General features: G+C 38.3%; 1 protein-coding gene across 2 annotated transcripts in view; it reads right to left on the reverse strand.

The window, feature by feature from the left end:
• hpse2 (heparanase 2) overlaps positions 1–25,210 on the reverse strand; it is a 54,236-nt gene extending 29,026 nt beyond the window's left edge. For both annotated transcript variants that reach the window (XM_028603829.1, XM_028603828.1), the window contains exons 1-3: positions 24,774–25,210; positions 22,496–22,650; positions 21,582–21,743 (exon numbers count right to left, since the gene is read on the reverse strand). In XM_028603829.1, coding sequence (XP_028459630.1) covers positions 21,582–21,743; positions 22,496–22,650; positions 24,774–25,054 — 598 coding nt within the window. In that variant the 5' untranslated portion in view covers positions 25,055–25,210. The remainder of the gene's footprint in view (positions 1–21,581; positions 21,744–22,495; positions 22,651–24,773) is intronic.
• Between the last annotated feature and the right edge of the window lie 789 nt (positions 25,211–25,999).

Here is a 25,999-nt window from a genome sequence, read left to right on the forward strand (position 1 = left end):
GCTTAGTCATGTTAAACCTGCTCTCGACCAGGTTTAGCTGTATGCACAAATTACATTAAGAATTCAACTGGCATACATCCAAGCTTGCTTAGTGAAATATCCCTGTATACAGAGAGGAAAGTGAACGCAACCTCCAGCTATGCAGAGGGAACAAACAGCATCTTCTTACACTTCCTCCCTTAAATTCTAATTCAGATGATTTGTAAAAACAATTTAAAATCTAAGTTTAGAAATGTGGATATATTCCTACACTCCCCATCACTTTTGTCTCAAAGCAAAAACTTTGTTGTTTGTCTCTGGTTTCATTCAATACGGAAATGTAATGACTTGCTTCCAGATGCAGCTTACTGCATGTTTAGTCCCATCAAAGTCAGCTTGGAACATACAAGTACGCACACTTGCACAAACACACACGTACGCAAACACACACATTTACTTAGGTTACTTTTGGGGACATTACATAAACTTCCATTTATTTCCTGGAGACTAACCCTTACCCTAACCTTAACCACTGACCCACAAGTCAGCTTTTTACCCAATTGGGGACGCATCTTTTGTCCGCAATTAACTGGTCTTTAGTCTAATATGTCCTGAAGTTAGCCTAAGTCAGGAACGATCAAAACACACACACACACACACACACACACACACACACACACACACACACACACACACACACACACACACACACACACACACACACACACACACACACACACACACACACACACACACTTGAGCTAAGTTCTGGCTTGCTTTTAAAGCCAAATCAAAACTGAATCCTCAAGAGACATGTGCAGACAGGGGAGAAGGCTGTTTAGAGAAATTAATTCTGAGCCTTTTTTTTCCTCCTGTTTATGAATACAATGTGTTTTTCCATATCTGAAGATGCACATGTTGCAGTCAAGATTCCAGAGCTCTTACAATGCATGCGTCCACAGTCACTCAGACACTGCTCAAAACATACCTCAAAATACAGACTTTTGCGATAATTATTGAATTTCTTTTTATAATTATTTCATTCACTGTTAATTAAAATTGTGATTCTGACATAAAAAACATGTCCATGACACAACACCATTTAAGAGCATAGATGCTTGGGTAAGATGTCAGCTGTAACAACTCACATTATGTCATCTTGAAGTGGGCAGTGAACACGCGCAGATATTAAATGTGCATTGTGACCTAGGTGGGGAAAGCATGGCGTAAACGGCTAATCTCAGACTGTCCATCAATCAAATTGTTCTCAACATGCTTGGAACAATTGTTGATGACATTATTTAAGGTTTTACCAGATGATTTGAAGAGTAATTTTACATTTATACTTAACACACACCAGTGCGGTCGCAGACAAACTTAACCTGTCATGAAACACTTGGAATTGAACTGCTAAAATATCCGGGAAAACCCAAGTGTGGCACATTTATCATCAGCTCCTCCATCATGGCTTCAACCACTTTCCTCCAGCAGCTCCATTGATTCCACTAGCAACTCTCTGCCTTCTGTTTCTCATTGGCCCAGTTCCTTTTTACACTAACCAGATCCTCTGTGGCTGCACAAAAAGACACTGTGACTGAAGGTCATCTCAAGATTGACGTTTCCAATTTGCAATTTTTAAAAAAGATCGTCAAAAGTTTAAGAACTGCTATCGATGCAGTTTGATCACTCGTCCATATCGGTCAAAGCCAGACCAGTATACTGTTACAGACACTGTATCAAAAGCTATTCAATGCGGTGGTTTGGTATGTTCACATGGTGCATCTACGACTTATCCTGATGTTAACTTGACACTGCATGTTAGGGTTGAGCAGAGGGAGAAATGTGGTTCCAATATATTGTGAGTCTGCTCCACCAGCGTGTTGCACAGAACCCAACGCCTCCATGTTTACACACATACATCTCCACATGGATTCTTCTTTCATACAGGATGGCTCCACTCCAGTGAAACCATTCAGGTCAAACCACTTTTGTATTTTGGAAGAACGCTAGATATGTGATGGGCACCTGTTTTCAATTCTGTTAGTAAAGGGGGACCTGTGTGTGTGTGTGTGTGTGTGTGTGTGTGTGTGTGTGTGTGTGTGTGTGTGTGTGCGCGTGTGTGTGGAAACAAGAGTGTGAGAGAGAGATTACCTCAATCTGTGAATTTTCTGTGACTAGACTTGCGTGTGGCCCTCTTCTGTGTACCCAGTATAAGGAGATGCAGAGCAAATCGACAGAGCTGGTGAGTAAGATGAGTGGTATGTTAAAGTGCTCATATTATGCTCATTTTCAGGTTCATAATTGTATTTAGAGGTTATATCAGTATAGGTTTACATGGTTACATTTTTTTTTAAAACGCCATATTTTTGTTGTACTGCACATTGCTGCAGCTCCTCTTTTCATCCTGAGCTCTCCGTTTTAGCTACAGAGTGAGACGTCTCACTTCTGTTCCATCTTTGTTGGGAGTTGCGCATTCGCAGTAGCTAGGTAAGGACTACTAGCTAGTCAGAAGCAGATTATGAGGGCCTGCCATGCTAGCAGCTAGGCGAGCATTATAACGTGTTACAAAGTGATGCACGTTTGTCACGAAAGTAAAGGCTGGACTACAATAGAGCTGTTTGGAGAAGTTCTCTCTGTGTGTGTGTGTGTGTGTGTGTGTGTGTGTGTGTGTGTGTGTGTGTGTGTGTGTGTGTGTGTGTGTGTGTGTGTGTGTGTGTGTGTGTGCTTCCGACTAGGCAACAGACGGCAGTAGACAACAAATCAAAGACACAGAAGTGGACAAAATAACATCAACTGCCTTTCTTTGGCTTTGAGCCATGTAACTCAAACCACTTGTTAGGGGAACAGGGTGTGAGGGAAATGTGTATGGGGTGTGAGTGGTTTTCACATCTGTTTGGCAATGCTCACAGTCTATCACTCCCTAATGAGAAAAGTACGCTTTTTAGATTCTAATGATCTCACTGTGTTTGGCTTGTAAAGAAACAAGGTGTGTGGAAGTTTCCCAGGAGAGAAACATCACCATGTTGTATCTTCACTTTGTTTGCATTATGCAGCTACCTAAAAACCACAACCAAACACATCCAAAGGAGAAGGAACCTGTTTATGAATCATCCTGTTATTATAAACTGGCAGGCTGTTTAGTAACTTGTGAATCTAACTAAAGGTTCATCTCTATCTAAGGCAAACAAGTCTTTGTCAAAGTGATTTTGAAAGTTACCGTCATATCATCTAATTATTGAAAGGAAGTTAACAAAAAAAGGTCTTTTGAGATACGTCAGAAATGCTCCTTAAGCATTCAAGCCTCTGACTGACAATGTAAACAAACTTGTGTAACTGTAGCTTAAAAGCTAAAGGACAGTGTTTTTATTTTATTTTATAAGACAGAAGGACGTGGAGGGACTTTATTGCTCTCCTATGCACCAGCCGGCATAACGGGGATGAGACAGTATTTTGGTTTTTTTAAGATTTTTTTGAGCATTTTCAGCCTTTATTTTGCACCAACCCGGCATAAGGGGGATGAGACAGTATTTTGGGAGACAGATTTTTTTGAGCATTTTCAGCCTTTATTTTGACAGGACAGCAGAAAACATGAAAGGGGAGAGAGGGGGAATGACATGCAGCAAAGGGCCGCAGGTCGGAGTCGAACCCGGGCCTGCTGCGTCGAGGAGTAAACTGCTATATATGGGCGCCCGCTCTACCAACTAGGCTATCCGGGCGCCCTAAACTGAATTTTTTTAAAGCTGCACCTATTTATATTTTATGTCAACAATGGATTAAGGACAAACCCACAAAGAATTATCACCAACTCTGCAGTTGCTCTCAGCTTTACAGAGCTATATAGCATCTTTCAGCTTACTGTTTTGCTTTGGACTTTAGTCCTTCGGTTCACTCTCAACAATCTCATCAGCATCATTTTTAAGCAAGCTTTTAAGCTTTTCAACAACGTTACAGGCTAAACTTGATGTAAAGAGAAGGCTCTTAAACACTTAATAAGAAAAATATATTGTAGGCCATATACATGTAAAAGAACAGCCTGAAGTCCAACAGATTGTGTTTGAACAATATGTGTTCTTAGTAGTTAGGTATTCGCAGCATCTCTTTGAACACATAAAATGTGATTTGTGTATCAGACATTAATGTTACTTTGTTTAAGGTAGAGCTATTAAATATAGGGAAGTGAGAGCCACACCTGACATTTTTACTACCAGAGATTAGTGACAGTCGCCTCCAAAGAGGGCATTTGTAAAGCTTCCACCTCTAATCCGTTTAGCCATCTCATCACACACCTCTGCTGATGCTGTAATTGAGCTCTGATTGCTCTGTAATTGCAGAGAAACAAGACTCCTGCGGGCAGACAAAGTGAAACAAGAGGGTGAGTAGCCCAGGGCTTCACTGCCCCTGAACTATCAAAGAGTTTGGATTTAAAACAATATCTGCAGGCCTTCCCACGAAACACCTGCAGATCACCGATTAATGATCCACAGGAAAAAAAAAACATGTTTAGGTTCTTAACAAATGCCTCTTTTAACACCTTGAAATTCATCATGTTCAAAAATCGCAAGACTGGCAAACAATTTGTTTATAGGGTATTTAGGACATCTGCTACATTCCCAGCTCAAGTAGGCTATCTTTGATCCCAGGCCATGTGATGGATGAGGGTTATAAAGACCAGATCTCAAGCAGGGCAGCAAAGCAAACACATGGTGTCCCAGACTCCCTTTCACTACTAGAATAATCACCATAATCACAGCAATCATCTTCCACTCTCATACCATATCCACACACATTACTTATGCTTCAGTTAAACTGAAGGTTCTGTCTTCAGCTAACAGAGCAGAGCCAGATTAAACAGTTACAGAATCACCAGCTAGCATTACAACAGTTGTATATATAATTATACATTTATAATAACAGATGATGGGAAAAGTTACAAAATGTTTTAAGAATGCTACTATCTAGTGCATTGACCACACTGACTACTTAAACTATTTGTTATTTTGTAATTTGAATATAATGACTTATAATTACCTAATCAAATTAAATTGAATGAATGATGGAATGCTATTTTATAAATGTATGTAATATTTTCATAGTTATTCTCTGATAATACCTGTTAAACCAAACGTGACCAAACGTTTGCCAATGGCTTTAAGCCAAGGAAAAAATTTATGTAATGCACGGTCCCTTAAATATAAAAATCTGCCTATTTTACATGTTTACTTAATTTATAACTTATTTGAAATTCACATTTTTCTGATGCATCTGCTATTGGGGCTGGGCGATATAGAGAAAATCAAATATCACAATATTTTTGACCAAATACCTCAATATTGATACAGCAACGATATTGTAGGGTTAACTTTTGGTGCTTTCACAAAATATTTACACAATGAGATTTTTGATAAATAATCATCTGTAATGTGGATATAATGACTAAGTGGGTAAAGGCAAATAATAGAACAGTCTGGTAAGTTCAGAAAATGACATCACTTTACTGTAATGCAGCCTTTAAAACCAGGAAAAGACAACACTTGTGTCATATTACGATATCCAAAATCTAAGACGATATCTAGCCTCATATCACGATATCGATAGAATATCAATATATTGCCCTGCTCTATCTGCAATGCAATAAATCCTTGTAAAAGCTTGACCTATCAATGCAAAGCTGCTAATTTTGCAATCAAAGAAAAGTTTTGAAGGCTTTAAATTAGTGATTTTCATTTTAAGTGACCCTATTACTTTATCATTACGGTGGTAAAATAATGATTTGGTGCTACAGCAATGCAGCTCGTGCAAAAAGAAAAAGAAAAAGAAAAAGAAAAAGAAAAAGAAAAAGAAAAAGAAAAAGAAAAAGAAAAAGAATCATCACATCAATCCTCTCCAAAATGCTGGCCAGTATAGGCCACACTACAGGGGGCACGTGCCTCAGCCAGTCCGACAGTCTCGCTTCCAATAACTCTTAACTTTTAAGTCCCATTTGAGTTTCTGCAAAGACAAAGCTGGGATTTGTCCCAGCACTGTGATGGATATTCCTGCCATATGTTTATGGAGACAGAGAATGGGACCATTCACCTTAACAAATATCTCCCAAAGTCTCAAAACTGTCTTCGTCAGTCTTGAGTCCTGCTGAGTTTTCCTGATCCTGTCTGTCGAGCACATAAAGCTGCATTATAAGAATCGGAGTCCATTTCCATATTTTCTCACTATTTCTGCTTTTCATCTTCAATAAAACATGTTGGCAGAGGTTTGCACGCAAGTGAGATTTTGATTTGTTTTAATTATTGTGTTTTGGTCAATTAGTGTGCTTGGATGTTTGGAAAAATCACATTGTGCGTCAGTGCTTTGCGGTGATGCTTTCAACTGATGCAAAAACCATACTGTATGCTAAAAGGTTTGAAAGCAAATCCACACAAATTCTTTCAGTTTTACAAATAAATACCAATCCATTTACACCCGTGTGGGAAAAATAAACTGATCTGTCAAATCGTTACTGCAACTTCATATATCTGAATAAACACAGTATTTATGTGTTTCACTGATTTTTTTTTGCACAATTTAGACAATAATGTACCCATGACACCCCCCCCGCCCCCTCCCAAAAAAAAGTCTAACTAATAATACCAATGTAGTGCTTTTTTGTTAGATTACACGTTTTGTCAGTCTCATAGATTAGGTTTAAAAAAGTTATATAGAAAAAAAATCCAAGATTAATGGTATGATGATGGTGGTTCTGTATTTGTTAACATTCCACAGTAGTTTGGATCAATCTGCACTGAGGGTGAGAAGTTACTGTATAATAATTTATCTCCTTATGTTATGTTATATCACTTGGCAATGCTGAAAATGAAGCACAATAATTTGCTCTCTGACTAAAGCACAGACTACAAGTGTAACATAGACATTTGGCAAATTTGTAAAAGGAGTAAACAAAAGAATTGCAGGTGACACCAGGAATATGTATGTATGAGCCTCTTTATACAGACTGAGATACCATTTTTAAAGGGTTTTAAATCAGTGCAGAGGAACTGGTTCACATCTGGTAAGAGTAAGATGTTTAGGTTACATTTGGAGGATTTAAAAAATGTTTCATGTTGAGAGGATAAGACCCTCAGCAGACGTTTTAGAAGATGAAAAGGAAACTGTCCTGTAATAATATTCAATGTCTACTATAAAACACTATTTAACACAGAAGAGAACTGTATTCAATTTGTTAACAAAAAAATCTGAATCACCTTAACCCTGTGGATTATTCAACATTTTTATATAATGGTGCTCTCTGTTTTTTATTATCATTTACAAATAAATGTGTATGAAGACCTTGGATTAGAGAGCACTCATTTGCTACTTAGGTCACCCTTGACAAATCTAAGTCTGAAAGCAAAATAATAAATAACATTTTTCTTGTTTTTTCATTTTGATTCACTCTTATTTTCATAAATTTAACTTGTAAAATGTGATGTACTTTGCCAGAGTGTGCCTGCTGCAAAACATCTCTTATTTTGAAACTCCTGGTTTAATTACACCTGAATGCTACACAACAGTAGCTCACAATAGACTTAGAAGAAAATTATGATAAATCAATCAGTTGTCCAACACTACAACGTTATCACCTGCAGCATCACTTTAGTGTTGAGATGCTGATGTTGGTGTGAATGTGAAGGAGTTCTCCTTGGATTGGCTCTCTTCTGTTTTGAAGGCAGTGGAGTTCACCAAGGAGAGAACAAGTGATGGAGAGCCAAGCTATTAGCATTGCGAGTAGGGCATACTGGCTTCATCAGACCCTGGGTTTCCTACTCTGCCAGGGGAAGGACCAGGCCAAGCCAAGCCAAGTCAAGCCAAACATCTGCTCCTGGTTAGAGGTGTCGGCTCCTGCCATTCAAAGCAGAGGTTCAAAATCTCAGGGAAAGGTTTCACTTGGCCTCCTCTTGCCTGGGCCACTGCAAGCAGTCCTGTAAATTCCCTTAGGGAATGCAGGTCTGAGGAAAATACCATCGAAAATTCAATTCCACTTTTCCTTTCCGTGCTTCACTCCTCTGACCGAGGAAAATTTCATTACACACTTATAGACTCATAAAATTCCTTCAATAACATAGTGCTGTGTCGCACACAACACAGTTTCAGAATAAAAGCGCTTGGAGGGCAACCAGCTATAAGAGGTCCCTCAGTGCATGCGTACCAGTCATGAGTCAGTTATTTCTTTCCTTCTTCCATCTTTTCTTCCTATCTTCTTTATGTCTTTACAACACATAAACAGCTGTATATTACAGTTAAGACACATATTTAATATGTTTTAAATGTGTTGCACTGCTTAAGTGATGAAAGCCCATAAAATAGTTTACATATTTTCTCTGTCATCTTGTAACCATACATCAGCCGGCATCTAATAAAATCTCCAAATAAAAACCCAAGGCACCAATTACTGGATACTTAAACCAATTAACAAAAACAGAAACAAAGAGAAACGTTGGCAAATGAGAAAGAAAACAATTTGGTCACACATCTAACATTAAGCTTCCATTACCCTCTAATGAGCTAATAAACTTTTTGGAGGTGACTGATCTTCAGATGTAGCCAAACCGCTATCTGTTGTTTGTCTCAGTAAAAGTAGGTTACCATCCTAACAGCCAAGCCTAAACTGGCTTCCATATGTGTCCGGTTTCTTCTTACTTTTTAAGATTTACAAACAAATACCCAGGCTCTGACAGAGGTACGGGTTCTGAATTAAAGACCTATTCAACACTCTGTCTGACCGAAAAAAACACAGAGCCCATCATGCTTCTCTCCCTTCAGTTTACAAAATTTTTTTCATCTGACACAAACAAGTGTAAATAAAAAGCCGCACTGTAATCAGTTACTACCTAAAGCTGTTCAGTAATCAGTATCTTTTAAAACAAACGGAAAAGCAAAAAAAAAGGAGACATGTCTGCCACAAGGTCAGTTTCACTTTAAGACTTTACATTTCAGATTTTTCCTGGAACTCTGGATTATGTTGTTTGGATACCAGGGTTGTTTGTTATTTGGATGCTGCATTCAAAGTTTAACGTTAGGGGTGAGCAAGAATACAATTCAATACAATACCTGCTGATAAAGCTTACAGGTAATTAGACTCGGTATCTCCACCATGTGCATTATTTGAGATAATGTATGCAGCTTTATTCACTAGTTAGCTATGTGCTTCCTGTGCATGATCTTGCATCTTGCATGAGAGGAATTTGAGAGAATAAATGTGTGAATTTCTTCGATTTGCAAACTGCCAAATAGTCGTTTGGCCAGACTGAATAATGCATGTCGATCATGATCTTTTTGAATCAGAAGCACTTCATTACGAGCAGCAGCATTCACTAAATGTGGAAATTATGTGCAATTATGTGCAAAACACTGAACCAATATGGTTCTGTAACAGATCACCCAGTGCCAACAAAGAAGCCGTGCAGATGTGTCACGAGATGTTGCTTGTGGGGTAAACTGACGAATTGGTTCAACCGCTTGAATCGTATGGCCCCTTACACAGTGGTGTACAGTTGTCTTACTGACACCAAAGGTCTCTGCCACAACCCTGTATTCTGCACAGTGGCCAACTTGTACAATGCTACCTCTCTCCATTTAGCCAAAAAACTTAGCTTCCAAACTCTCTGATTTAGCAAAACCGGTCTGCAATCTACAACAATGCGTAACGTCAACTTGTGACGAAACTACGCTTTGCGTAGTCTAGTTTATTCGTAAACAAGTTCTTCTAATTTGCGTTTTCTTTTTTTCACGACATTTTAAAAGTTTGCTTAAAATTCGCTTGACAATTAGATGGAAACATGACTTGTGAGGCACCGATTTTAGTTAGTGGAGGAAAAATGTTTTTGTCCTTCATTTGAGCTTAAATGCAGCTGTGGTGAGGAACATACAGGTTACTATGGCATTATTAAGGCCACTTTTTCCATCTGTCATCCATCCTCACCTCATTAATATTCTGTCTGAATTAATCATCTCTATCTTCAAGACCCAAGACCCTATGGTGACACAGCAGATACTAGAGGACAAAAACATCTCTTTGTAAGTAATGTGTCTCATGCTCATTGAAATCATTTTAACTTTCAGTTGTAACATACAGCTGTTTTCAGAGCTCTTCAGACACCATCTCACACACAGAATAATGACGGAGTAGCTTCTTCAGAAATCCCTCTGAGGCTCATACATTATGTGTCGGGTCAGAGGTCAGTCACAGCCAGGAGCAATGCCTCTGGAGCAGGTAGAGCTTTAGTCTTTTTCACATCCCTTCAACAAGGAAGGACATTTTTTCTCAATTATTGTGGGTTTCTTTCTTTGTTGAATTTACAGAGAAAACTATGTAAAAGCTGTTTAATACAGTGTTAGAGAAAATCTGATTGATTCCCTTGTGTGCCGCTCCTAAATGTTGATTTTATTTTCTCCACCCTTTTTGCTTTTGACTTGTGAATTTTTAAGTAATTCCCCCCTTTTTGTTTTGATTTTGTCTTTTTTTGCTTAGGTAATTCTTACTTGTACATTTACAACATTTGTATTGGATCTACTCATGTCTATTTTCTTTCCCTTACAAGAGTTTTGTATGTTGTTGTTTTTGTCAATAAAAAGAAATCAGATTTGATATAAATGCAACCGAGAATATTTTTAATCTATTGAAATATAAATACACCACAAACAATAAAAGTGGTCAGTCACATTTAGAAATATGCACTTTTTATATAATACATATGAAACATGCATTTTTCTGTTTTCCATCTGTTTGAGTTTACCAGAAGTTGACGCAAATTTCAAAGTTAGTGGCTTATGAAAGTTTTTTTGGAAACACCCTTTTTTTTAAGATGTTTTCTTTAGAGAGCTCTGAAGATGTTATTTGTGCTCTGAGGCTGTTGGCGAGTCTAACTAGTGTGAAGCTACTGAACCCTGAGCACTTATAGCTTTGCTCAACCTTGAAGGCAGTTTTACACCTCAGGTGTCGACGGGTCTGAACTGCCAGAGCTGGCTGGGAAGGTAAAAAGATTGGTTCAGAAAAAACCTGAAAACACTCTTTGTTGGTCTTATATGAGGAAACATGTTTTACTCATCTTTATATTTTGTTCTTTCTTTGCTCTTTTTACACCTGCGCTTTTCCCCCCATGTATGTTGCTGTTATTTAACTTCTCACTCCTTTAATCCCCCTTTCCCTGCCCTCTCTCTTAATCCAACTTTGTTCCCTCTCGCTCTTGTTTTTCCGATTTTGAGGGCTGAGAGCCGCACTGTGAATCTCCAACTCAGCAGGACACCATGGAGTGATAGATGGCTCCTGACAAGGTCCAACACAATCCCACAAGCCATATGCTCCAAGTGGAAAAAAGAGAAGAATTAAAGAGGATTCACAAGTGGCCAGAAGACAAACATGCCAAAGTCTTATGCAAGCAACATTTTCTGGAGTTTACAGTAATGGGGGCTTTACCAGTGAGATTAATGTCCCTGGTGCTGAACACTGCATTTCCTCATTAAGTAGGCAAACTCACACATTCAGGGAAATTATTTAAAGGAGAAAATAACAATCTATTTGATGAAAACAAATTATTCAAACTATGGCAGAATACTTAAGCGAAGCTACCATGCTGGATACAAACTAGGAGGGACAGATTATGGTGAAGAAAGAGGAAGGACGCAAAGTACATATTCCCATAATGTTAAGCACAGATACCTTTTGCGACTTTGCATATAAATGCATTACAAATGCACATTTGATTAAAAAAATGAATTTATGTGACATTACGTTTCTTACTGAACAAATTTGCTTTTGCAAATGATTATATACACTTAACTTCTAGGAGACGGGGATACAAGGAAAGCGTTGCAGAGAAAACATCCCTAAGTGACTCTTAGTCAGAGAAAAAGTTATATATAAAAAGAATTATAATATAAAAAGAATTATATTATTCTATTCAAGCTAACACATGTACTAAACTCGTCTGATAATTACTGATGATGATGATGATAACGACTACTACACTGTATCTACACTCTCACTACAAGGAAAAGGAGACTTCTTGAACACACACCCACCCACACCACACGCATGCAGAAATGCTGCAAACATTTATGTGACGCTAATGAGTGTGTTAAATTCCAGTGTAAGTAGTTGAAAGAAGAAACATTAGCGTAACATTCTTAAACACTAGGTCAAATCACATCCCTAAACAGTGGTTACAGCTTCCTAGCGCCTTACTAGCCTTTACGTTCAGTACAAACGTTACACACAATGAATACATATGGACAGACACACAGGCAGGCACGCACGCGGGCACACACACACACACACACACACAGGGCAACAATCTTACAAATAACGGATGACAGCCTGAGAGTCAAATTAAGGAAATAAAATGTGTCTCGCTGGTAATGAAGGCGGCATGTTTCCCCTCAGGATAACAACTTCATCTGGCCCCATACAAAACTGAAACACACACACACACACACACACACACACACACACACACACACACACACACACACACACACACACACACACACACACACACACACACACACACACACACACACACACACACACACACACACACACACACACACACACGAGGTACCAGCATTCCTGTTACAGGTCCATCCCATTGGTACGAACTGGCTCAGAGCAGTCAAGAACACTGTGCCATGACTTGAAATTTGACACAAAACGTATGTTTTCTAGAGTTCTGAGGAAAAATGTGGAGGTTGGATGTCATGCCAAACAATCATAGAAGAGGAAGGACTGCTTTCAAACATTTCCCATGCATCAGGCTATTAAAATGACATTCGTTTGCAGGTTGCTGGCACTTGTCTCGAGGCATATTGCAAACACATGGAATTACACGTTATGTCCATCCATGATTTAAACACTCTAGGTATTCTTTCGATGAAGGAAAAACAGACACTTCTGGATCTGTGCAGGCCATGTGAAAAGAGTAAGGGAAAACAGCAGGCAATATGGTAATCAAGAGTTTGTCATGCTGAGCTTACATCACTGCTGATAATTGTAAACTGACAGGTTAGACAAAAAAAATGCATGTAAAAATTCAGCCAAACGCAGGCAGGATATAAGGTCATGTGATTTATTGTATTTATGTTCTGACAGAGCTCTTGTCTGAAAATACTACTTAGATACTACTACTACTACTACTACTCTGTGTTACATTGTAAAAAGCCTCCATGTGTTAAACTGTAGTGCGCCACAGAGATTAATTCTGGGTCCAAACCTTTTCTCTAAGTACATGAACATGAGTAATCTAATCATAAGTTATTTAAGGAATGGTTCTTATTAGAGATGCACTTTAAAGCGAACAGGACTTTAAACATAACTGTGCTAAACAGATGCACATGGTGGCCGAGAGGACAAATGAAGCAAACTAAATCTTTGAAAACCACAAATGCACTTTACTGCAGGGAAGTTTAGTTGCAAAGATGGTTTTGAATTAATAGACAAAACAAATAAGCATGTCTTGTTTCACACAGATGAATATCAGCAAGATGAGATACAATTTAAGCAATAGATAGATATAGCACAGAAATTTAGCTCAACTGTGCAAATGATGAAGTTTTCATGATTTAATGTTCAAATGTACTAACTATGTTGGGGTTATAAGAATCTCATTGTTTTCTACGTAAGTATTTGTTTTGTTCAGTAGCTGCCAGATGGGTTTGGCTCCGACAGTCAGACTTAGGTAGCCATTGTCTTTGGTGTTCCTCCACCAGATTTCAATTTGTTGTGCTTGGTTCGTGCCAGCAGCCTGTTTGGCCATTTTTCATAGCAGCCTGTGATCTGGTTTAATACATCGTCATCAGTGTGTTGATTGTTGTCATCATTTAATCTAGGCCTAATGCCGAAAAACAATTTGCCATGAAACCCTAAAACAAAACTGAGCAGAGACCGAAGCCAATTTGCAATGGCAAGCCTAGCTCATTTAAAGGTCAACTTGGGATGTTCATGGATTCCTAGGCTTGTCTTAGTTTTACTTCAGTTTGCCCTTTGTATCAGAAATCTCTTTTCATGTCTGACCAAAGACCCATTGCATATCTCCTCCTCTTCATGTTCCTTTTCTCTCTTTGTCAATTATTAATTAATTTAAACATGAAAGAATGTGATAAAAACAAGAAGAATCTACATAGATAGATAGATAGATACTTTATTCATCTCGAGGGAAATTTTAGAATGACTCTTGCCTCTCAAATAAATTAAGCATTGACTTAATGTATACACATTTGTTTAGTTAAAATTGTTTTGTTTGGTTTTTAACTAAATTATGGAAGGAAAAAATGCTAAAATAGAAAGAAGGACATTACATTAATATTGAATTACTAATTAGTGAGATTAATACAAAACCTCTCTTCAAAACAAACTAACTGGGAAATATCCACTCCTAAAGAGAAGGATATTCATTTTACTTTACGTAACTGTGGACAAGTCAGAGACAAGAAAATCTCTGTTGAATAACTCATTGTTTGGAACCAATGTTTCCAATCACTGTATGTATTTGATGATGTTCCAAAGCGTTATGTATTTGTATAGAAACCGTGGGCATTCTGTTTACAGCAGATTCATGAGTTTCGATTCTCTTGGCAGTACAGCACAGTAGGTTTCCAGGTTCTTTCCTTTAAAAAGTATAGTTAAGCAAACAGTCGGGGCAATCCGTAATATGTAAAAACATACACACAATCTTTAATGTTCTTTGTTTTACCACTTTACTTTCCAAGATCCACAATGACTGCTCATATTCAATATTATCATTATGGATATCAACAAATCAAAGCAGATTATATCCATTCTATGCTTTGATGGCAACTGGCTGTACTGCAGTGTTACAGTGTGAAACTTGGCAGCAGAAATTCTCATAAATCTGCATTAAGCAGTGAGCTGGAGATGAACAAGGTACTGAGGCAGCTGCAACACCAAAAAAATTAATCCATCACAATTCACACCTTGCAAGTGAGTGTGTGGGTATATTCACTGAGGGAATTTTAAACAAAGGAGATAAGGCATATGTTGAAGAAATAATTCCACTTCTTCCTTACACAATATATTTGAACATGAGATTAAAGACAGAGTGGATAAAAGGCTGGGAGGAGTGATATAGCAAAACTAATAGGAAGGATGAAGCATGTTACCCACTGTTGCAAGAAAATATGTTTGGATTCAAATGAGTAAAACAGAAAGTTATAACTAGAGGCTCTCTGACTTTAGACAGCTGTGCCTGTTTGTTTTGATGAAAACATTCAAGCCATTCACATATGTTAAGCAAAATCCCATTTCTGTGCCTGCCTCTAATATTTGTCTTTCCAGATTTTTAACCTTCTGCCGCTCTCAATGTCATGTTTAGTGACTCATAATAGCTTTTGTCAAGGATATGATTTTCCATTGAGCCATTTTCATTATTGTATCCATTGTGAGCTGCAGATTCAACTCCTGTCAATGCCAGAACACACATCCTGGAGGTCAGCACATGTGGGCTCAAAAATTCAATTAGGTAGCGATGGGCACTCGTAATGTTTTCCCAGGTCAAGTGATTGCATGAATTACTCGAGGGGGGATCAATTCCTCATGGAGGGAAATCTATTTTTAGAACACATCTCAAAGAGCATGTCAGCAGCAATAACAATGCACAACAATATATGTGAAACATAATGCTTATTTTCAATCAAAACTGTCACAGTTACAATTAGGTAACTGAATAATTCAAAGCTTTATTCATAATGTTGACGTTCAAATTCTAATTCAACGACAAAAAAAAGTTAAGCGCTCAAGTTTCCTCATTAACTCCTCGAGTTCCCTCATAACGGCAAGTACTCAAGGAAGGATCGATTACTGACGCCCATCACTAGAATTTAGACCAACTTTGGCCACATAACCTGGTGGAAAATCAGGACAGCGTGCCACTCTGCACTCTCGGCTTGTGCAGCTGCTGAGGAGATAGCCACTACCGCAGTTAAAAATAACGGCTTTGCTCTGTCGCACTTGCACGTTTGTTGTGAAAGCAGGGTTACATTAGTATCGCTTCACACTTTTCTATTTTGTCATTCTTCTCAAGTTTCCTTTCAATGGAGCCCTGCAGCTCTCAGTAAGAGGCTTCTGGCTGTGACTGCTGCGCCTCTGTCAGTTCAAAGAGAGGAGCTCAGGTATTAGTGTCTGATGTACTCTTAGCAATGTTTACTTAAACCTAACAACTGATTAGACACAGTAAACATTTCTGTCACTTGATACTATACACGTGAGATCAGACTAAGAAGGAGAGAAAGAGGAGAGTCTAAATCATGATGTCAGGCTGCATACCATCTGCCTGATCATGAAGCAAATGAAAAGGAAAATCCATCTTGTCAGGCTTCAAATAATGCGTTTGTGTCCCAACCACCGTGGTTTGGACCAATCAGTGTCCTGTGAGGAGCAACTGGAATTTGGTGTAACGAGACAGAGAGGCGACTATTTGTTCAAAACAACAATTTTGGCTCCTAAAACTTTTAGCATAGATGCTGCAATAGTATCAGTTATATCAGAACTGGAGAGTGTTTCTTCACTGAAAGGAGAGCAAATAACGGCACTGAAGGCTTCTCTAGATCAAAAAGGTGTTATCACTCACTGGAGTGGTTCATTGATTTCATTGGTTGAAGTTAGCCCGTCATGGACGGTGATAGACAGATGCTTCACCCAATATACCAATTACTTTTTTAAGGGCCTGCCCTTGATTCTACACACGTGAGCTCAGACAAGAAAGAGAAAAAGGAAAGTAAATTATGATGTCAGGCTGCATACCATCTGCCTGATCATGAAGCTAACATCTGGCTCATGTAAAATTAAAATATTGCTCATTTATGTGATGCCCTTTAACCATAACTTAGGATATCAATACAAGTATGACCTCACACAGCCACACTGGCTATTCTGTGCTCTGATGTAGTTTCTGCAGGGGAATCCACTGATACTACTACTTTAACTTCCACATAGCAGATAACCAGAAATATCAAGATGACCCATAACAACAAGCTATTTTGAACTTTAGATTGTTGCAAGATGATAGATTTATTTACATTTCTGTTTTACAAAATGTGTGTTTTTCTGTCCATTAACCTGGCTCTTTTCCATTCTAAAATCCTGCCTCCAATGTAGGTTACTGCAGCTCCTTCCCAGGGAAGATGGCCTACTTAGCCCCTCCATCTCATCCAGATGGCTACCCCTCCTCTACTGATGTCTAGTAGCTGCCTGAGTCCAAAAACTTTAATATAACTGCCCAGCAGCTACATTACTCCATTGTCCAAGTTGTGAATTTACCTCCAATTAAAAATCCCAAATAAAGCCTTGCAGCTAGACTGTCCTAATCTTCTTCTTTTTTGTATTTATAATCATAATATAAAGCAGTCCTTATTTTTTCCTTATTTATGTTTGCTTGTACTAATACATACTGTAGTATGACTTTTTTTTTTTTGTTCCTTACTGTACATATGTGAAGGAGCTCTAAATGTTAGTTGTTATGGACATATGTAGACATTAAGGCTTTTATCTACCATATAACATTGTGTAGGTACGATGATGCAGCTTTTTCTGTTAGGGCAGCAATTTATAGCTAGATACATAAACAGAGTCTTTTGCTCCAATTGATTAAATAATGTATCCTTTTTCAGGTGTGCACAATGTTTCCTATCTCTTAAAAAATCAAAGAAAACATTTAAAGAGAATTCCTTGATACTTCCAACAGAAATAGGAAAACACGTTTCTTATTCACTGTCTCACGAGCAGCTGCAGACCTTATAACTGAAAACATCCTATGTTTGACTCTTGCTTCTCCAGTTTCTCTGCTTTGGGAGGATTTTCTTCTAGTCCGTGTTCTCAAATATTGATCGGCCGGCCTTAGACTACAAGAATAACACAGTATAGGAATTCCTAAATTGAGTTGTGTTTATCCTTTGAAACCTTAAACACACGGATGAGGCCTTTGAGGTCACAAGTTGAACGGATTGACTGCCTCATTCGCTGAAGTGTCAAATAAACATAGGACTTTCACATGAAGTCACAATATACACAGCTAAACTAACAGTAAACATGAGAGAGAAAATGAGGGAGAGGTCTTAAGTTGTGGAGAAGATGGAAGTGATGGAGGCAGAGGAAAAGAAGAGAGAACTGAAGAAGTGATGCCTGATGGAGGGATATGAGAGACATGAGATGATCCTGACCCTGACCTTGTCTCCTTGCTTGGGGTATTTTCTCAAGTGAAAGTGTGTGTGTGTATGTGTGTGTGTGTGTGTGTGGTGGCCCCCATTATTGATAGCTCTAACAAGCCTAGGTCAAAGGTCAGACAGTGGTGAGTGGAAAGGGTTGGAGCGAGACTGTTAAAGGTCCTTTAAACACCTACCCCACACACACACACACACACACACACACACACACACACACACACACACACACACACACACACACACACACACACACACACACACACACACACACACACACACACACACACACACACACACACACACACACACACACACACACACGGCTGATTGTTACCAGACCATATTTAAACACACATCCCTAGTGCCTCTGTACCCCCGTTACTCTCAACCACAGAGATGTAAGGTCTTTGCACAGATTCTAGTTTACACAACATGCTTGGAGTTCAAGTGAGTGTACTAATAAGACCATGGTGCAAACATGTTCACACTCTCTTTTTTTAGCGTCATCAGTGCTTATCCAGGTGAGTTATTTAGATATAGTTATTTGTTAGATTCCACCACGGACAACTGTTTGTACCATACAAAGAAAAGTTTCTCCACCTTCACAAATAATCTTGGAAAAATATCCTTCAGACTTTTGAACAGCATTTCCCAGGAAAACCTGCAGTTTGTGTCTTTGCTGGAAAGAATGAGCGTCTCTGTGAGAACACTTCACAGTAAATCAGCTTTGGGTAAATAAAGTCCTTCTGCTTGGCTTCATCCCCCACTCCCAGCCAACCGGTCTGATAATAACTATGGCACCTGCTCAAAAACAAAAAGGCGCCATGCTCTGTCTCTCAACTCCACTTCTACCCCTTAATAGGAACCATCACACCAGGAGTTCACATTTAAGAAGACAAAACGTCCATAGGGTCCTAATCAATCATTAAAATGGTGCAAGGGTGGGGGAAAATAACATTCAGTTGTGATTCATTATCACCATAAATTTTTATTGCATCAATATTTTCAACTTATATTTCATCATATTGCCACCTGTGAAGTCAGTTTAAATATTTACATTTCAATTTTAGGAATTTAAACCAAAGTAATTTAATAAGAGTAGAATAAGCTTAAAAGGTAAACTATGCAGGGTTTTCCCAAAAAACAATGTATAGATTCATACAACAATAATCCCTAAATATTTCTTCATTGAAAGAAGAGCAAAGAAAGGCACCAATGGCTTTCTTTGATGAAAAAGATCTCGCTCAAGTGGTTTGTTGATCTGATTCGTTGAAGTTTGCTAATGATAGACTGATAGACTGACAGATGCTTTATCCAATTACCTGCCAAGTATTTTTTAAGTGCCTGTCCTTTTCCAAACAGTTTCCAATGACAACTCAGATGGTTCTGTGTAACAAACCATCTGGCGTGTCAGGTTAGGAAGCAGCAGGGTTTATGGGAAACGTGGTCTAAATTTTGAGAAACATAGCGCTATACCACATGTGTAAAACAGAGGTTAGTTGTATCTACCATGGTTTTATTAGTTTACATTTATTTTTACAAATATACAACAATTAAGATAATAATGATAACTAATTTAGGACTAGATATTGTCTGGGTTATTGTAGTTTTGTAAGGTAGTTTCAATACTGTGTTTTGCCTGTTTTACAGGTAGTATGATAGTCACGCAATATCATTTTCTGTACTTATATGACTGCTGAATGAAATAAACCATGCACGTATCTACCTGCATGGCTATCATATCCACATTAATAATGTTTCTGCCTGTGCGGTTTCTAAAAAATGTTGTTTATGTAATCACCATCTAAAAACAACCCAAAAATATAATCACATAATCACTATCAGCATGCTTGATCAAAAATATGTTTGATTGATGAAAACTACAAAGTCGAATGTGAACATTTGAAAATGCTGGCCCTACATGGAATATCCTGACGTTCCTGTGTCTACAAAATTAAAGAATGTAAGGGTCATAATGCCTTTTAGAACCAAATTATACATGGCTCCTGAACTTGTGAACTCACCCCTCACACGAGCAGGTCCAAATACGTCTTCTATGTATTTTCCTACTTTGATAAATGCAACAAGGCCATGTTTTGACTGTTGCACTTGAGAGTATCTGGAGATACGCAGCCAATAGATGTTGTTTCACATAAATCATCATACGGCAAAACACTCCAGGGAAGCGAGACCTTCTGAAAACATGGAAAACACATTGCAAACCCACTCATGTGAGGCCACTGGTTCTGTGTGTATAATAACCAAATATATTAGTGACAGATCCAACTGGGTTCACCTGAGGTAGATTTGGATTCTTTGTTTTACGCAATTCATCAGTCTTTTGAAAATGCATGGACAAATAGTTCATATTTCTCTAGATTTACAGTGAACACCGGATTGTGTACATTAATATAAACTTTTAACCATTTAAACGCTTTACAGGTCTGACTCCCTTACTTACTCCCAGTCAGATAGCACAACAAATTAATGTATTCTCTTTGGTTGAAATTATTTTTCAAGACTTACTTTCTGAATGGTTCTCTTTTTTAGAAAAAAAGTGCTGCCCACCCAAGAAACACTCCCCACCTACTGTCTTTTCAAGATGCTAAAGAAGATAGGAAGTATGTGTATTTCTGTATGAATAGGCAACAGAGTAGTAAAGACTTGGAATAGCATTAGTTAAATTCTTCTTATGATTCAGTTCCATTTGTGTTGCTCAGGGATTAGAGTTAAACATTTTGTATTTTACTATTACTTCCTTTATTTTCTTCCATCTTTACTTTGGTCTTCTAAGTTCAAAGTATGCTCTATAACCTTAATAACCAACCAATTTACTTTTACTTCTCAGCTCCTAAAACCACTCAGTGTTTACCAATCATTTCTGACACTGACTCCATCTTTTTATGCACTCACTCACTACAATACATCCAAAAACTGCAGTAAATTTTAACAGACAAATCCCTCATTTACTCTCTTCTCCTGCAGTTCCTCTTTTCCACCCGAGTCAATCACTGTAACAGATAAGAAATGCAGCCCACCCAAAATCAGGACTCCAGAGTTCCTTCTGCGGTCAGATTGAGTTAACTGTAACCAGTGAAAATGTCAGTACTCTGTTTACTAGCCTCTACTGCTGCACTCCTCTATCCATCCCCACATTCCTCTTTTACAAATTACATTTGTCATTTTGAAAGCTGATGGTTTACATTGGCATGCTTTGAACCATGTGTGAGTGCACATAGGCATCTGCATGAACGTGCATGACCCAAAATGTCCATACTAGACTATGGTATTTGAACATGGATAGCATGCTTCTTAGGATATGAGCCCCAAAATCTGTGTGTGTGTGTGTGTGTGTGTGTGTGTGTGTGTGTGTGTGTGTGTGTGTGTGTGTGATCTCCTACCTGTTATTGTAATGTTGCTGTAGATGTTGGACAGTTGCTCTTTCAGCAGGACGAGCTGTGTTGTGGCAGCCTTCTCCCTCTGCAGCTCCAGCATTATGTCAGGATGGTTGGCCACTTTGCAGCCCTTCTGTTTGTCCAATGCAATGTCACTGCGCACTATATCTGCAAGTCGGCATAGATGAAAGAAATGAGTGCTACTTTAATAATATTATTGTCATGAATTTGAACAATGTCAAAATGATGTTGCTATTTTCATCAAAACATATTATGTATCACAAGTTCCTTCATGTTTTAATTTGCAAGTAAAACCATGACCACCTGTTGAAACCTAAAAGGTTGTCATTTTAAAAACACATTTGTCACTTTACAAAAACAGAACAGAATATGTTATTTGTAACAGATGTTTTTTTAAATATTCTGTTGAAAAGTAATACAAATGTGTGTTATATCAAGTCAATGTTTCAAAAACAGCATCCTTAGTGCCATATATAGAGCTACATTTTGGAGGCGGTATTTTGACGTGCATTTAAATTGTAGCCAATTGTGATAGTTGTTTCTGATGTTTTGTCCAACCCATTTATTAGGGTAAATTTTACAAAGCATCTCACTAAAAAGTTGTATCAAACACTGAACATACCAACCCTCGTGAAGGTAGGATTAATTAGGGCCGGTGTAAATTTAAGCTAGGTGCCCCTTATAAACTGGCAACATACTGTAGGCCTACCTATTCTACAAGGAAATGGACGCTATGTAAAATAAATATACGTGGCATTTGGAGGAAATAATAATTCTGCACTAAAATGAACTCTGACAGAGAGGAAACACACGGGAACAGACATCTACGCATCCTGTAAAAGTCCGTCAAAAATACACAACAAGACAAGTAGACGAAGAGAAATGTCGTGTCTAATCACCGTCTTCGTAGTTCTTCAGATAGTAGTCTGGCCCCGGCCCTCTAAACTTGGCGAGGTTCTTCTGGTTGTTGAACTGCAAGAAGTCGGTCCGCTTTCCGCCAAAACGCAGAAAGGCAGGCGACAGGCCGCGCGCTAGGGTCACGAGCCGCTTGGAGCTGCAGACACATAAGCCAGAATGACACTCATTTAACATGACGTACAGGGTCTGTGCGTTATTAAAATGCTTTGTATGTGTGGCTATAATTTATAATCACGGTCATAAGGGGGACCAGAAAAAACGATGAATATTAATTCCACTAAATTTACTACATTTTATATTACTATTTCCACATATGAAAACAGATAGCCTAACACAGATGGATACAAATTAAGTATTTTTGTCGTGGCTGTTAAGGCACCACGTACAGGGCTATCACAAAACGTCTGCCCAGTTTTTCTCCTTAACATCAGCGGGCCCAAGAAACAGGCAACTTCAACATTATCCGTCATCCTGAGGAAAAAAAGCATTAGGGAGCAGCTGCAGCAGGTACAGTGTAACCTGTGGAACGACGGATTAAAACACATACGTAGCGTTCGGAGGTTTTACTCTACGCTATTTTAAATGTGAAGGACTGACTATAAAGACCAACAGAAACAAGGAGTAACTGCTACCTTTATATTCAACTGTCACGAACAAAACAAAGCTGAGCTATTTTGTGTATGCTTTCTGCAAGTGAAACACAAACACATACACACACACACATATATACATACATATATATATATATATATATATATATATATATATATATATATATATATATATATATATATATATACACACACATATATATATATAAAATTCATTCATTGATAACAAATATAGTAGGCTATATATAATACTTTACTAGAATAGATATCTCGAACCTGAAACAATGAATGCAGCATAAAAATGGCAATGTGTAGGTGACAATTCAAAAGTCAATATCTAGTGCATATGAAGTTTTAATGTTTCGAAAAACCTATAAACGTATACGGAGGACTGTTATTTTGTTGCAAATCACTGACTTTCTCCTTTACAGCCTACGTGGCAGTCGGCTTGATCTCCACACAATAAAATGACGGAAGATGCATAAAGTTACGGCCGACAGGCCTACAGACTGTTGTTTAGGTTGTTTCAGCCTAATCAAACATTACTCAAATTGGAGTTGATAAAGGTAAATATATAAAGGCCTAATATATTTATTATAAAAGGATTGAGCAATAAACAACTAACCCAGAACAAAGTTAAAGGAGGTTGTGTGACAGAGAGAATGGTGTGTAATGTTGTGGAATTTAAAATTAAAAATGTCCCCATGACTTTATTGTAAAATAATTAAACTGTTTTCTTTTATTTGAGGGGAAGACTTGGGCACAGAGTAGTGATCCTCACTTTTAGTTGGAAAATGGTTTCCAGATTATGAAATGCACTTTACAAATTGATGTAATGCTTAGCCCTATCATCTTCTGTAGATCATATGATAAATATGATACAGACCATGATACAATGTGATTTAGAAGCTGAACTAAACAATGAGACTAAATAACATTTTCTGAAATCAAATCCAGCACATGATGAGTCAGTATGTCAGTCTAAAGTTTAGTGTAAACATTATTGATGAGTTATTTTGCCAAGTTTGGAATTTTAAAATGTCATGATTCATAATCCATGGTCGAAACATGTGTCAGTGACGGAGGTTAGAGTCTCATAATGTGCGTCATGATATTTGGACTGTTCTGAGAAATGCACTGAGGTGAAAAGTCACAAAATTGAATGAAAATCAGAATTTCACCATGCATTCTAAAGGAACATTAAAACAACACGAGTGGCCTTGGACCCAAGTGAAATTGGATTTTAGTTGTTTGAAGGGAAAATAATAAAACCTCGAAACTAGATGTAATGACTTGTGAAAGTGACATTTTGCATTGTAGACTAGACGGGTAAGGGGCACACAATTTTGTCTAATGTTAATCTACACATCAGGCTATCTGTGTACAGATACAGTATAATATGCACTCTAACAGCAATAAACCCGAAATGGATAGCCTTTGAACCAATCGTTCACTCTTCTTAAATGATGTGATCAGTTTGGACTTTGCCAGTAGTTAAAAAAACATTCAGTAATGTGGACGTGCTGGCTCATTCTATGGCAATTCAGACAACGTGGCTGCGTGCGTAATGAATAAAAGAGCCACCAACATTTTAGAGGTGGACACCAATGATCGATGTTGTTGGTGAACAGGAAAAGCTCTTTGGTACCTCAGAAAGTCCAGCCAACCGTCTTTGATGATCGACGGGTCCAGCTGCAAAGAAAGGAAGTTGTCGTTGAGGACTCTGATCGGACTGCGGGTGTTGACATCCAGGAGAACCAGCGTCCTCTCCATGAAGCCCGGTCGCTTCCCACCGGCTGCAGTTCTCGGATATGTAGAGGAGGAAGAAGAAGAGTACGAGGAAGAGAGCACCGACTGCACGACCAAAGTAGCCAAAGATGCCAGCCACAGGGAGGACCATGGGAATACGCACGGTGAGGATTTGGGCATCTTCTTGGTTTGGAGAGCAGGAGGATCAGTGCGCGCAATGAGGCTTAAAGGTGAGAAGAAGAATAACAACTAAACAAACTGTGCTGCCGCGAAGTTCAATTGTGGTTCTTTACCTCGGTCTCATCGATCTGGATCTGTCTTCCTGTCTAGCTGTCTCACCCCTTCTGCCCCCCGCCCCTCTGAGTATTTTTGGGAGCTGCTCACAAGAGCGCACGCCCCGAGCCAGCCTTCCCGTTTGCGAGAGCCAGAAGCTGGGAGGAGGACAGGAGACAGCACCGCCCCTCTAAGGTTCTCTGAGGTACGAGTACAAACTGCTCAAAAGTAGTTCTTAAGAGGTGAGGACACATTTTCTTCTAAATATTGACGATAAAGGAGTGTTTTCTGATGAAATGATCATCAATCCTTTTCTTAAATCATGTGTTAATTAGTAAAACAATCGAAATATATTTTGGAGAAAACCAAATTTAAATGCAGCAATAAATTGAAACTCAAAGAGTGCTCAGAATCAACAAATAGCTCTGCATATTCACATGTTATTAGGTTGATATCATGATGATGCTGATGATGATGATGAAAAGGCTTTCTAGTTTGAAAAATGTGTAAGCCATGTTGTGCAGACACATTGAAAATTCAAAATTCCTACAGAAAAGTGATGTTAGGCCTATAGACTCTCCAGGCTACACAGTCCAAGAGAACAAAAGAAGACATTCTTCAAAAAGAGAAAAGATACTATCTTGTCAACAGGATATCTCATGTTCCTGGGTACTGTAGGTGCTGAAATTGTTTGACAAACAACTGCATTTTTTTAAAAGATCAATGACATTTGGAAATGGCAACATGAACAGTTTGGCCCATTTTCAAAAACATTCAAAACCAATTTGGGATTTAAGTTTCTACATTTATAAACTCTTTATATGACTGATCAAGATGTTTTGGGGGCACTGG

Source organism: Perca flavescens, chromosome 17, assembly GCF_004354835.1.
Source record: "Perca flavescens isolate YP-PL-M2 chromosome 17, PFLA_1.0, whole genome shotgun sequence".
Lineage (NCBI taxonomy): Eukaryota > Metazoa > Chordata > Actinopteri > Perciformes > Percidae > Perca > Perca flavescens.